The sequence below is a fragment of the Agaricus bisporus genome (assembly GCF_000300575.1).
Source record: "Agaricus bisporus var. bisporus H97 unplaced genomic scaffold AGABI2scaffold_1, whole genome shotgun sequence".
NCBI classification, from domain to species: Eukaryota; Fungi; Basidiomycota; class Agaricomycetes; order Agaricales; family Agaricaceae; genus Agaricus; species Agaricus bisporus.
In genome coordinates, this window is record NW_006267344.1 from 1766838 (window position 1) to 1780721 (window position 13884).

Genomic DNA, 13884 nt, shown 5'->3' on the forward strand with positions numbered 1-13884 from the left:
ACATATATCCACGATGATTAAGTATGTATCAAGAACTAAAGAGCCCATGTGCACGAAACGAGTCCGTAATATTCACAACGCCAACGTTCCGAGCATTAATCTCTATCGCCAAAGACGCGGCGGCCCATGTCTCGTTAAACACTTGGTTAGAGAACGTGTCATCATATACGACCTCCGGAGAGGTAGCATTCTCGGCCCATGCAATCTGACCTCTCCCGACAGCCCAGGTGCGGAAGTCGCTTCCATCACTAGAGCCAAAAAACAGGGAATCGGAGGAGGTAAATGATGAAATATAAGAATCAACATCAGAGGCTTCTATGTTGCCAAAGACAGCGACGCCCAAGGGCGGAATGTCCTCGAGAGGAAACATGGCAGAAGCATTGTCAGGATCAGATGGGGGAGGTGTGGTCGATGAATCCAGAACATGCTTGACGATCGCATCGGCTACTTTGGTAGAAACTGAGGAGAGGTACTGAAGAATGACATGATTTGCGTAAGCAGTTGTACCGTAGTTTCGAGGATCAACTTGGGTCGAATTTGTTCGTCCCGGAAGAGTGGCCAAACTTAATCCAACTGCGAAGGCTGCACGAGGAGCGGCATCGGATTTCAGCACAAGTGCTTGTTTCGCGGTGTTATTTTGAGAATCAAGAAAAGGTAGGCGTAGACGCAGCACATTTAGAGTACCATACGTGGGATGAAGCGGGAAACAGTCCGCATCGAAGGTGTTCGAAGTGAAGTTTGAGTGAGATATGTTAAAAACTTTTCCTTCAACTGAGCTGATCGTTTGTTCTTCATCCGGCGTGAGTCCTGGGTAGCATGCAGCCGGGGGAGGAAAAGAACTTGATTGATATAGGTTTCGGAGTGACGAAGACGTTGCATCAAAAGGCAACAAGATCGGAGATGCGCTAAAAGCGTCTACAAATGGTTTAAGAGTCTCTTCAGTTCGGTGTAAAACAGTTGTCCAGTAGTTCAATAGCGCATTGCCCTGTTGTTTCGACGACGCTGAAAAAAAATGAGTGACAGGACGATCTAAGGCCTGAAGGAATACCCACCAACAGCATAGGTATACACAGAGTCCAATGATGGACGGACGCGATTATCGACCCTAGTCACTTGCGTATCCGACGGCTTCCCTGCCATGATAAATGAGGCAGGAAGCGCTGTGATAGTCTGAGCTGCGAAGTCGTAGTAGAAGCCGGCTACCGATGTAGTAAAAGAGGATCCAGCAGACGAGACTGGTCCATCAGAATTTTGCAGCTGTTCCCATGGGGCTTTCGTGATGAAGTTTTGAAGTTGTTTACTAGGGTCGTGGTCCAGTGTTTGAATCAACGTCCACAGTAAAGCAGCTTGGGCCCACTGTGCTCGCTTTGGATATCGCTGATAATCTATGGCGCCCACGTCAATATAATTGACTTGACTGGCGCAGCTGGCTCCTTGAAGGCCGCCCCCGATTATCCAAAGACCTTTGTAGACGGCATTCATGGTGAGGTTCGCGAAGAGACGATCATTTAAAGTCGGGAGGGTGTCTAGAACAGCCCTGGCAACCGGATCGCAGAAAGATGACTCCCCTGTGCAGACGCACGTTGCATCTAAACAGAAGCGTAAATAATTTCTGAATAGACGAATCCTTCGGCTCAATCAACTTACTGAGGTTGCAGCCCACACCAGCCATATCAGCAGGGCAGGAAGTTTCATGAACCTTCCTTCTCCGTGTCGCTACGATGACAGCAGATGCTACTGTAATGATGGCAATAACAATAAAAATACCAAGGGCCAGCCATAATTTATGAGATTTCATCCATAAGATGACACGTGAGTGACAACTCGAACGAGAAGGCGATGGTGATTGGAACTCGCGTCCCTTGCGGAGCGGGGCCGTAGTCTCGGCATCGTCAAAACTAGAGACATATACTTCGCTCTTGGTCTGATGTGAGGATAGGCTCTGGTGAGGGTGATAACCCTTCTCCAGCATAGTGTGCAATTGAGTGGCGTGATTGACCAGGTCGGGTAGTAGTTGTCGTTGCTCAACACTCCGATGCTCTGTTTCTGTTGAATTTGAAGTTGTAAGGATGGTAGGCACTGGTGGTAGTGGTTTTCGCCGCCAGGTAAGTAGCCGTCGTAAAGGACGCAACGATGAAACCCGAGAAACGAAAGACTGCGCTGCGCTCCTTGTCGAGAGCGTGGATTTTTGTCGGGCTAGTCCATCACTGATGCTCGATGTTGAACGTTGCCGAGCTGGCCGCATGTGAGGCATCACAATATCCGAGGAAGAATTGGTTTGCACCTCCAAGCGGGCGTGGGCGACGCCGTCATTTTCATCGCAGGATCCTGGTTGGTCGGGATGAAGAGTGCGTTCTGATCCACTAGTACTATAAATAACTTGTTCATGATCTGTGTCAAGACCTGGTTCATGATCGTCAGAGACTGTGGCGACGGGCACTTTTCTGCGAATTCGGGTCGAGCTGGGGGCACGACCTCCAGCAGGTGATGATAGAGATCCTCGATAAGACTGCCTACGAGATTGACGATATTGACTTTGTGAAGAGTTATTTGAGAGGCCTATTGAGCCGTCGTGTAACGAATCAATGAAGGGATTTCTAGGCGGGTAAGTCATCTCGGAGAGTCCACTGAATCGAGATGGGCGATTAGCACCACGCGGACCAACGTTCTCCTGTAAAAGGGATGTGATGAAAGAGGTTGGGAGGAGCCGGTCTTCAGCTGCATCAACATCGATACTTGACGCTCCTTCATGCCAGTCATATGGGGAAATATTACTTGTGGAAACGGAAGTCACGTCGTTATCCCGTCTTTGTCGTTTCGAGCTAGATGGATTAGAAGACTCCCCGCCGGAAGTTGACAGGGAATGGCGGTAAGAGGCAGTGGCTTGACGGAATTCGGTATGCAGGGGACTCAAGGTATAAGGACCAAGTCCCGGGGCACCAAAAACGGCGGAGCAAGGTGTTGGGGGAATCGATAAAGGCGGCTCTGGGAAGGCGGAAAAGCTGATGGCACTTCCCGTAATTGCAGAAGCGTTGGTTTCCTCGGAAGGCCTACTGTTGTGTTTTGGTTGGGAGAAAGGAATATTGGATTTTATTCGGAGTTGGGCCATTTGAAAATCAACTGGTTGGGGCAAGCGACTCAGTAACAGAGGAAAGACTGGACTAGCATGACCAAATTAATTTGGACCTGGGCTAAGCTGGGGGAAGTCAAAAGAGCGGGATAGGTTAATGGAAGCACGAAAAGGACAGAAAGCCAGGAAAGCAGAAGAGAGAAGGCGGGGCCGCCTAACATACCTGAAACAATCACATCCCACCGCCTCCCTTTCCATCATCCATCATCCATCATCACGACCTGATCATAACATACTTATACTTAGCTTGACATGAGTGTGCACAGGGTTGAAATATGTCTTATTGAATAATTTTTGGATTATTGGAAACCAAATCCAAAGCAGCCGGTTCATTCAATAAGACACATATCAAGTTAGTTCTCCGACGCAGTGTATGTGCAAAATCCGAATTGATGTTATTTCAATCATATGTCACTTCCTCACGACTCCACGAGTGTGCTTTGCCGATTCTATTGTTGATGCGGCTAGTTTCGGACCACAACGGAATTTCGAAACAGATTTCTAAGAATGGAACATGGATGTGTGGCGTTCCTTTGAAAAAACGAAAGAGCACTCAGTAGATATGTGAAGTGTACAAGGTAGGGAAAAATATAGAATCATTTCCGTCGTGATGCTAGAGCAAGAGGAGAAGTGATGGAATAATCATACCAGAATGAGTAGGATTGTTCAGCTAATCTCAAATTTCAGGCAATGATACACATCTTCTTGCCTCCTCTCTCCTTGTTGGGCGGGTGAGGGTTCACTGATGATAAATCATTAGGATGTCGTGATAGTATGACGATTTATTTTCAACTTACGGACTGCTCTAATCGCTTCATCAAAAACTGTCTTAAGACCTTTCTGGGTGAGTGCAGAACATTCCAAATACTTCACTGCCCCGATTTCTCTGCCCATAGCGACACCTTGAGAATATGAAATGGGCGCCATACGTCTAATGAAAAATTTCAGCAAGCCATCCGCTTGCCTTAAAAAACGATTTACCGGTCCCGCAATTTCTCGATAGTTTGCTGGTCTTCACGTAGATCGAGCTTAGTGCCCACCAGCACGATCTGAGTTGCTGGAGCATGGTGAGTGATCTCAGGATACCACTGAACCCGGAGTTGTCAGTGGTAATTCCTGCAGCGGGACTTGCACCGACCTTAGTCCTGACGTTCTCATAGCTAGGAGGGCTAACCAAGGAGAAGCAGATCAGAAAAACATCTGTCTGCGGGTATGATAGAGGTCGGAGTCGATCATAATCTTCTTGACCAGCGGTATCCCACAACCCGAGAGAAATAGTCTTTCCATCCACCATAACCGTCGCTGAATAATTGTCGAACACTAGGTGGAATTGTGTCAGGACTGTTTCCGTGCAATAATGTTGTTGATATACCCGTTGGAATGTACTCTCCCTGAGATTGTTTCAATTACAGATGGAATGGTAAGAGCCTAGCTACATACCGGGAAAGCATTTGTGGTATATGAGATGAGCAGACATGTCTAGATACCCATTTATATGAGTTGTCGTCTTGAACAGTTTGCGAAATTGGCACACCTTTCCTACAGCACCGTCTCCAACGACGACACCTAAACGAAGTTAGCTGAGTGGTTTATACTTTGGTCAGCGTATAGAAACGCACATTTAATAGCTTGCATAATATCTGGTAGAAAAAGAATTTAAACGATTATAAAACGGCCGCGCTAGTGAGAAAGCCGAGTCTCAGTTGATGGTCCAATGAATAAGTCCTACACGATTACAGCGATCATAGGCACGCGTTAGAAGATTGTCGGATGGCAGTCTGACATTGAGATGCTGTAGAAGACAAGGCTGACCTGGGATGATATCAATGTTGCTTGCAGCAGTTGAGAAGGGAGGGGATATATGTATTCGACTTCACACGGGATCTGGATGGTGCTGTGTCTGGATGGAGTGGCACGCTCAACCACATTCCCACGCCTGACTTCCAGTTGTTTTCAACTTCCCACGCAAGCGACAACCAATGCAAGAATACAGATACAAGTACACAAAACATCTAAAAGTCAACTATGTTAATGAATATGGTAGGTAAAGATGAGTGCGTCGACTGGGACAAAAGAAACGTAGGCCTGAGCAAATGCCGACTAAAACACATTGTTGATCAAAAATCATGTCGAATACAAGACAGAATCAAGAGAAGATCCGCTTCAAAATAGGTAAGTAAAGCATAACAGATGGATAGCGATAAATAGTCCACGATGGTCAAGGAAGAAAATCAAAGTTAGCCGCCACGGCTCGTAAGTCTCCTTCTTTTCGCCTGTGGCTCAGAAGGCGAGGATGATTGCACATCAAACTCCATCTTTTCGCAGTCTTTTTCATATTCGAGATCGTTCGTGTCTCCGAAATTCGAAGAAGAGTCTAAGATATCGTTGATGTCTCCGTCATCATCATGTGTGGTTTTCTTAGCAAGGTTGAAAGGTTCCAGTAGACCGATACCCATTCCTTTCGTCTCCGTAGAATTGCGACTACGGAGAATAGGACTTTCCGCTTCAAGAACGCGCTTCATAGGACTCGGTTGCTCAGCTCCACTAGACGGGAAGATCGAGTTGAACGGATCGCTCAATTCGTTTGAAGGTAGTGAGGTTTCAGAGAACCAATCCTCTGTCATTTCTGAGAAGGCTCTTTTGTGCGAGCGAGCAATTCCACGGCTCAGGGGTGATTCTTCTATTCGACGCCTGGTGCGATTGACATCTGCTCTGCTCGCCAGCGGCGAACTCCCAAGACGTCCCTTGATAAAACGCGTTTGGTTACTGAAATTCAGGGGTAGTTTAAAGCCATTTAGAGGTGTTTCGGGGCGAGCGAATCGCGACGAAGACGATGGCGGATAAACGAGAGGACTTGCTCCCAGAGATGGTGAACCTTTGACCAATGGACTTGCTAGATTGCGTACAAGCATACTCAACGATAAATCTCGAGTATTCGAATGCAGAGGATGGCTAGGACTAGGGAACCGCCAAGGTTGATCAGATGGTAGGCTAGCTGGGGAATGGCGAAAGGAAGGAGTCAAGAGAGGGTCGTAAGGTGATGGGGGAATCAGGGGAACACAAGATGGAGGAGTTGGAGGGACGCCGCCAGAACTTTCAATCGAGACATTTCCGATATCAGAGGAAGCTTGTGGCGTGAGGGGAGGGCTAGCAGAGGGACCAGCAGAAACTTGTCTCATAGACGGTTTAAACTCTGGAGTCATTCGGCCCTTGTCCTTGAGTGAACCTTCGCGCCTATCTGCAGAAATCTCAGATGCAGCAGCTGCGACAGAAGAACGGAATTTAGACTTGTGAGGTAGAACTTGAGGCTGTGTATCGGGAGAACTTTCAAATTTGAGGTTAACCAAGGTATCATGGCTGTCCTCGCGGCTCTTGCTGGCGGATTGTCTATTTTCCTCTGACAGAATTATCAGCAGCGCCCTTGAAATTATTTTAGGTACTCACTATTGGAAGACCGACCCCTAGGTCGATCTGCCCCATCTCGACGATTTGCCATGGCGATCTTGTGTTTTTCGAATACGTGACGACGCCACATACTCTTTGCATTGACACCAGCATAATGGCGTCGGCAAAACGTACAGCGTAAGCGGGGCTCCTCACTCTTCGTCCAACCCTCCGTTCCCCGCTCTTTAAGAACTTTCTTCTTGGCGGGACACCATCCTCGGGGTGGTTCCAGGATAGGCGGATAAGGTATGGCATGTGGATTTGAGTTGTTTTCATGTATAAAATCTTTGGGATCAAGAAACCACTCGGGATTGTCGGCCATGGCTTGAAAGCTGAGTCCATCTGGATGATTATCTGAATTCGGGAAAGTGGTAAACGGAGGGTGAATGAAAACCACATTCGGATCGGAAGGGTGCGGGTCCATTCCTGCGGGGACAAGAGCATCGTGTGATCTTCCATGACTGCGGGTGAACTGGAAAGGTTTTATGCGACTATCAGAGATATTTGAATTGGGGGCATAAGGGCGGGGCTGGAAGGAGGAAGCCGCGGGGGCAAAAAATTCACAGTCGGAGACAGCACTTGCATGCCGCTTTGTTGAGCTCGTTGAGTCCACTTGCATTAAAGCAGTGTTAAGAACTGACGCGAGAGGGGTGGGAAGAGAGGAAGACGTCGCTTCCGCCATGGGTCGGGTAGGCGAGTTGTGGGGATCGCTGGAGGGAGAGCAAAGACAATGGTGTATATCGCTTTCGAGATGCACAGTGCTGGGCGGGGAGAGTCCGACCACAGCAGAGTATTATGCCTTGTTTATTGCCTCGAGGCAGTCTGAGTTTCGGAGTTGACGCGCGACGCGTCAGTCACGTGAATCACACATAGCTACTCTACACGACCAAAGACACAGCGCATCCCGCTATCACCAGCATAGTAGCAAGGCCGTTATATTGGTCCCATCAATTGAAGGCTTGTAGCTAAGACTCGGATGTAGCGTCGCGTATCTGATCATAGTTGATCATCCCGGGCTTGAGATCACGTGAAGGTGGCAAGCGTGGTCTAGAATCTTGACAAGGAGATCGAAGACCCAGACCATCATGCGCATTGCGCTTGGACATTAAAATGAGCGCCAAGAACCAATTAAAGTTTATCGAGTGGACTTACCGCATGACTTTAAACCAAGGTCAAAGTCTTTTTAGGATTTGTTGCGTACTAGTAATAGGGCATGGAACTTGGCTATATGACAGGACATTAAAGTAAGAGTTTTTGACGTACCACCAAATTCATCAGCTGATATACCATACTTACTGGCTAAAGCGGGTTTGTTAAGGCTAAGCATGGAGAGCGCACGAGAGAATGAGCAGAACGAGTCCTCGAGCTTGCGTTACGCGTATGGAATTGTATTCCCACGATAATGCCAGATTAGGCAACAGATGCAAAAAGTCAAAGGTCTCGTTTACCGTCCGAACAGGGATGGGGAAGGCACAGAAGAAAACCGGAAAAGGTCGTCTAGATAAATATTACAAGCTCGCAAAGTAGTGTTTTTTTCTCTATCGCAGCCTTTTATGACTTATCGACCGGACAAAGGGAACAAGGCTATCGAGCACGTTCGGCGTTCAAGTTGATACAACTAAACAAGAAATACAACTTTCTGGAACAAGCACGATGTTGCATTGATCTGTGCGCTGCACCTGGTGGTTGGCTGCAAGTTGCTAGCAAGTATATGCCTACAAATAGTGTCATTGTTGGTGCGTAAGCTTTTCGTGCTCAAAAACCGTACCTTGACTTCATCTGACAGGTGTTGATCTGGTGCCAATAAAACCAATTCCTCATGTGGTCACATTTGCTGCCGATATTACAACCCCTCATTGTCGAAATCTTATCCAGGGCGAACTGAAGGATTGGAAAGCTGACGTCGTTTTACATGATGGTGCTCCCAACGTCGGCACGGCCTGGATCCAAGATGCCTACTCCCAATCTGAACTAGTGCTGATGAGCTTAAAACTGGCTGTACAGTTTCTCGCCAAGGGCGGAACTTTTGTTACCAAGGTCTTTCGAAGCGTGGACTATAACAATCTCATCTGGGTTTTCAGCCAACTCTTCGGAAAGGTAGAAGCGACTAAACCACCTTCATCTAGGTGCGTTACTTTTTGGTCACGGTGCTGCATTTTTTAACCGTTGACTTAGGAATGTATCGGCTGAAATTTTCGTCGTCTGTCGGGATTTTCTCGCCCCAAAGCTCATTGATCCAAAGTTTTTGGACCCTAGACACGTTTTCAAAGAGCTAGCATCATCGGCCGACAAGATCGTTGGCAATGATGTTCAGGCAAATGTTTTTCATCCTGAAAAGAAGAGACGACAGAGAGACGGTTATAATGATGGCGACTATACTCTCTTCAAGACAATTTCAGCTACAGACTTCATCCAAGGAGAAGACCCCATCGCGGCGCTTGGGACGTTCAACAAGATAACTTTCGAGACAGAACAAGAGAAAGAGTGAGTGTTTCTACTATTTCGGTGAGAGTTCTCAACTCAAGTTCTCAGATGGCTTGACTTGGATATAACAACGGAAGATGTCAAAGCCAATTGCGACGATCTCAAAGTGCTCGGGAAGGGAGATTTCAAAATGCTGCTCAGATGGCGACTCAAACTTCGAGAAGAGGTTTGTAGCGATAGCTCAACTTGGTTTTGTTACTGAGACCGGACATATACAGTACGGATTAGACGTCAAGACAAAAGATACAAAGGAAATGGTTGAAACTGTCGAAGTAGACGAAGAGATGGACGAAGAGCAGAAAATATCAGAAGAAGTAAGCAGGTACGGTGTGAATGATTCTCATCTAAACACCTCCATTAGCTGGCACGTTTGAACACGGAGGTTGCTGCTCGTGCCAAGCGTGCGCGTCGGCGAGCAAATGAAGTTAGGACGAAGACTATACAGCGTATGCAGCTTCAGATGACTGCACCCTTGGACATTGGTTTGGAGCAACATGATGCTGCCCTTAGTATCGGGCAAGAGGACGTTTTCGATCTCGGCGAAGCTGAGAACCAGATGAACAAAAGAGCTCAAATCAAGTGGCTTAATGATGATGGTCTGGAAGTTGTTGACAGTGGAGAGAGCGATGGGCAAAATGGGTCTGATCAAGAAGAGGACGTTGGCTTATCCTCAGATGAAGAACAAAACAGGAAGGTAGACGAGCTCGAAGCTGAATTGGATAACCTATACAATACGTACAAAGATAGGTTACGAGAAAGGGATGCAAAATTCAAGGTGAAAGAAGAAAGGGCAAAGAACAAAGAGCGTGAAAAGGAATGGAACGGAATTCAAGCTACCGATGATGAAGATATGGAGAGCGATGACTCTGGAGGCTGGAACCGTGATGAATTCGACGGTAATGACACTTCTTCCAGTGAGTCGTCTGATGATGAAGACGAGGACAAAGACGAAGGTGAAGAAGACCCCTTGGCCGGTCGAAAGCGACTACGACCACCAAAAGATTCAGTTTTGCCCGCAGCAAAGCGACAGCGCCTGGTCAAAACCTTGGAGTTGCCCTCCAAGCCTTCCAGTGCGGCAACACATTTATGGTTCAGTCAAGGCGTATTTTCGGGCCTTGACGGCGTTGATGATCTAAATATGAATGATGATGAACGGGAAGAAGAGTCAGATGAGGATGAGAGTGTAGAGCAGGTGTGTTATCGTACCCTCAGTATTTTTTCTTTCCCAGCTAAGTAAGCACCAGGTTTCCGACTTTGAAGTTGTCCCAGCAAGCCAAGATGATAGTGCTGATACCTGGGATGCTAATGGCGAAGACCAGAGCGCAGCAAAGTCGGAAAGGATGCAAAGTAAGTGTGCTATTCGAAATAAGTTGCGATCTTTTTTCGACGTACTACCTAGAGCTTGGTCTTGATACTGCGGAAGCGGTCACCCTCGCACAGATGTTGGTCAACCGACAAAAAACAAAAACGGAGCTAATTAATGACGGATTCAATCGTTATTCCCTCAATTCGAAAGAAGGACTCCCATCTTGGTTCCTTGATGATGAAGCGAAATACTACAAGGCCAACATACCCATCACAAAAGAGGCTGTAGCAGCACTTCGGGCTAAGCAACGAGCATTGGACGCACGGCCTATTAAAAAGGTTGCGGAGGCGAAGGCACGGAAGAAGATGAGAGCGGCACAACAACTGGAAAAGGCAATGAAGAAGGCGGATGGCGTGAATGATGCCAGCGATATGACTGAAAGGGAAAAGGCGAAGCAGATTGAGAGACTTCTACAGAAGGGCAAATCTCGAGGGAAGAAAGCAAAGAAGGAAATAAAAGTGGTTGTTGCAAAAGGTGCCCATAAGGGTATTAAAGGTAGACCGAAAGGTGTCAAGGGCCGGTATTCAATGGTTGATGCTCGGATGAAGAAAGAGGTGCGTCATTCAAAAGATCATACTTCGAGATCTGATACTGACATCCTCTTAGGTTAGAGCTCAAAAACGGAGAGACAAACAACACAAACGAAAGCGTGCATGATGTTGATATTGACCTAGTATTAAACATGTATTAATCTAATTTAACCTCCTGATGGATAGTTTTTGCTACCTCAGAGTCACTGCTCTTGTTCTTGATATAAATTGTCCGCTCTAGGTAATGATTCGGCTCTATCGTGAACGATATCTTCGCATTTTTGCCAAAACGACGTCCACGAAGCATCCGAAGAAATATTTCCGCATTTGACCTATAATAGTCATTAATAAAAGAAACAGCAATATTCAACAAAGGACTAACTTCAAAAGATAGAGACGACTCCTCATTCTGCGGATCGAAGCGACGTTCGCTGATTGCACTCACATCAACCGAACCATCTTCCACTGGTGATGCATTTGACTGAGTGTAAAAGTCCTCCTTGAGAATGTATTTATTGCTTCCAAACTCAAGCATCAAAGGGACTTCTGACGATGCCGGGGATCTGAAAAGTGTAAGCAATCGCACCACACCTTCGTCGAGTTAACATACATCATGCTTTCATTAACGTATTCGAGCAAATCAGTTGGCCATAATGTCTCCGGAATCACTTTATTATCAGTTAAAGTTAGACGTATGTCTCTCGGGCTAAATCGTTATGAGCGTCTCGAAAGAAGTTGGGCACCAGGGCTCACTCACTCGTCCGGCATTAAAACATCCAGCCTTCTCAGTAGGCCTCCACGAAGGGTAGGTTTGGGAAGCTCTCGCTCTTCGACCTCGACTTCAGCTGGGGTGGGCCGCAGTGGATTCCCAGGATGAAATTCACAGATTAACACTTTCTCCTGCTCCTTAAGGGCGGATACAGCCACAAACACGAGGCGACGTTTCCATTCCTGAGTTGGATCCGGGGCCTGCCAACAGCGCATGGGAGCTCTAGATGATAAGCACAGGATACGCTCGCTTTGATAAATGCTCACCCTGCAAAAAATCTTGTATTGGGACCTTTTTCTCGCATCCAGTTCATGACTTCATCAAAGCTTTTTTTCCCTTCTAAGGGAGGCATCAAAGACGATTGAGATTCTCGGGGAGAAAAAATGATATGGCCAGCACTAACAAGGCGATAAGTGGATTACGAGATAGAGAAAATTACGACACTTACGTAGCGGTAACAGAAAATTGACAGTCTTGTCCTGACCCACTACTCACCTGCGAAAGCAATTGTTCGCGAGCATTCCCATATTCCCCGGAACTTGAACAGATCAATGAGACCTTTTCGTGGTAGCAACAAAGATGAAAACTCACCCACTGGACGTAAAATAGCTACGCGTATTCTCATCATTGTCGTTGAAAACGGCAGTCTCTTCGTCTCCGAGCCAATTGCCGACACGCCTTAATCGGAAATTCACTTTCCTCCCCAAAGACACGTTGGGCATCACAGAGAAAAAGGGGTATAAAGCATACGTATCAGGATGATCGGGATAATGACTGCTTTGAACAGAGCTTGCAACTAGGGGTACTTTCACACCCTGTAGTCCATGTGAGCGAAAAAAAGAAAGGTGAGAAATGGTAGTATACCTCAATACATTGTTGCATTATCAACCTCTTCGCCATTGACGAGGACTCCTTGAGACTTTCTCGATACCATATCCGTACCTGGACAATAATTAAGAGCTGCAGTCTTGGTGTACTTGAGATACGCACTCTTCCATCTGGTAAGCCCTCCAGGAAACAACCCGAATCTCGGGATAATTGCTGAGCAGAAGCAGTGATATCAAATTTATAAGGTGGATCAAAATCCTGCCATATAATTTCCTGCAAAATCGTTCATAAAGCATCCTAACAAAAAGTAACCAACAGCAAACCTTCTTCAAACCTTCTACATGCTTTTCTAGCTCGTCCACTGAATCGGCAGTGCCCGAAACTGTTAACGAGAGTGGCTTGCGCGAAAACTGCAATCGAACGCTGAAAGTTTGAGAAAGAGATAGGATATCGGCGCCGTCTGTGAGAGAACATGAGCTGTCCGGAATAAAGCAGTTGTTGATGAATTTACCTCTTCCAAGAAGTAGAAAAGCCTGCTCAGGTTTTAATGGAAATGCTTGAAATAGATTAGAAAGATTGATGTCAGACCATCAGAAAGCAAGCGCACCACGAGAGAACATTTCTCTCTTGGCCAACTTCTGGCTTTCAGCCAGCGATGGCCAGCCCCACTGTTTTTCAATGATTGTCGCGGCAGCACCACGCTTTCGCATCTTCGACGAGACGCGCATGCCATAGACTCCGAGGAACCGTCGCAGCTGCTTGCTAGTGAAAGACCGGTCCAACCTATCCATAAGCGCTTGGTATGCGACGTCGTACTCGGCAGTACCAACGGGCGGATGAGATTTTGGACGAAAGCTTTCCAAGTCTACGAGCGTGATGTCTGCGTTTTCTTGGACATATTGAAGAAACTCCAAGACTTTGGGTCTTCCAGAGAGAGGGAGCGATGGAGCAGCCTGGGATTGGCTGGTGTTGCTGGGATGGACCACGACTGCGGTAGAGGATGCTCGCCTTATACAGGCCGCATGACGGGATAGGGCAGGAGAAAAAAAGAGGCGCTCGAGACGAGAACAACGGTGCGCCATCCAGCGTTTGTACGAACAGTCGGCAAGGCGAAAAAGTCAAGACCCATATATTATGTAATATAGCTAGCCGTAAGTTGTGCGGGCGAGATGGGATGTGCTCTGCTCGTCACTTTTCCACTGAGCTGTGGTTCACGATGCTATGAATCTGCCAAGGTCGGCAAGGTTGTACTCCGCAAGGCAGTGGGATTTGACAAGGGGGGGGTTCACCTTCCAGCGTATAGGACAACAGGTACATACACTGCGCAAATCAC

General features: G+C 47.1%; 5 protein-coding genes across 5 annotated transcripts; 1 reads left to right on the forward strand and 4 right to left on the reverse strand.

Moving 5' to 3' along the window:
- Positions 1-28: 28 nt before the first annotated feature.
- Positions 29-3291, reverse strand: AGABI2DRAFT_182404 (hypothetical protein; the record flags this gene model as incomplete). Its single annotated transcript, XM_006454357.1, has 4 exons — positions 29-1002; positions 1053-1589; positions 1648-2883; positions 3147-3291. 4 exons carry the CDS (start codon positions 3289-3291, stop codon positions 29-31), a joined length of 2892 nt encoding a protein of 963 aa, XP_006454420.1.
- Positions 3292-3561: 270 nt separating this feature from the next.
- AGABI2DRAFT_239537 (small GTPase Rac1p) lies at positions 3562-5046 on the reverse strand. The gene is made up of 9 exons (XM_006454934.1): positions 4943-5046; positions 4750-4855; positions 4665-4696; positions 4571-4609; positions 4503-4521; positions 4269-4450; positions 4112-4218; positions 3928-4061; positions 3562-3872 (listed from the first exon to the last, which is right to left on the reverse strand). Exons 2-9 carry the CDS (start codon positions 4763-4765, stop codon positions 3814-3816), a joined length of 588 nt encoding a protein of 195 aa, XP_006454997.1. The 5' UTR covers positions 4766-4855; positions 4943-5046; the 3' UTR covers positions 3562-3813.
- Positions 5047-5367: 321 nt separating this feature from the next.
- AGABI2DRAFT_147784 (hypothetical protein) lies at positions 5368-7193 on the reverse strand (the record flags this gene model as incomplete). Its single annotated transcript, XM_006454358.1, has 2 exons — positions 5368-6527; positions 6575-7193. 2 exons carry the CDS (start codon positions 7191-7193, stop codon positions 5368-5370), a joined length of 1779 nt encoding a protein of 592 aa, XP_006454421.1.
- Positions 7194-7408: 215 nt separating this feature from the next.
- On the forward strand, positions 7409-11081 carry AGABI2DRAFT_239539 (AdoMet-dependent rRNA methyltransferase SPB1; the record flags this gene model as incomplete). Its single annotated transcript, XM_006454935.1, has 10 exons — positions 7409-8097; positions 8150-8310; positions 8361-8700; positions 8750-9058; positions 9107-9224; positions 9277-9372; positions 9420-10250; positions 10303-10405; positions 10458-10978; positions 11031-11081. Exons 1-10 carry the CDS (start codon positions 7919-7921, stop codon positions 11079-11081), a joined length of 2709 nt encoding a protein of 902 aa, XP_006454998.1. The 5' UTR covers positions 7409-7918.
- A 76-nt stretch (positions 11082-11157) lies between these two features.
- On the reverse strand, positions 11158-13633 carry AGABI2DRAFT_114180 (hypothetical protein; the record flags this gene model as incomplete). Its single annotated transcript, XM_006454359.1, has 12 exons — positions 11158-11286; positions 11337-11517; positions 11565-11660; positions 11712-11945; positions 11990-12121; positions 12172-12261; positions 12315-12538; positions 12588-12665; positions 12714-12824; positions 12875-13011; positions 13063-13107; positions 13159-13633. 12 exons carry the CDS (start codon positions 13631-13633, stop codon positions 11158-11160), a joined length of 1932 nt encoding a protein of 643 aa, XP_006454422.1.
- Positions 13634-13884: the final 251 nt, after the last annotated feature.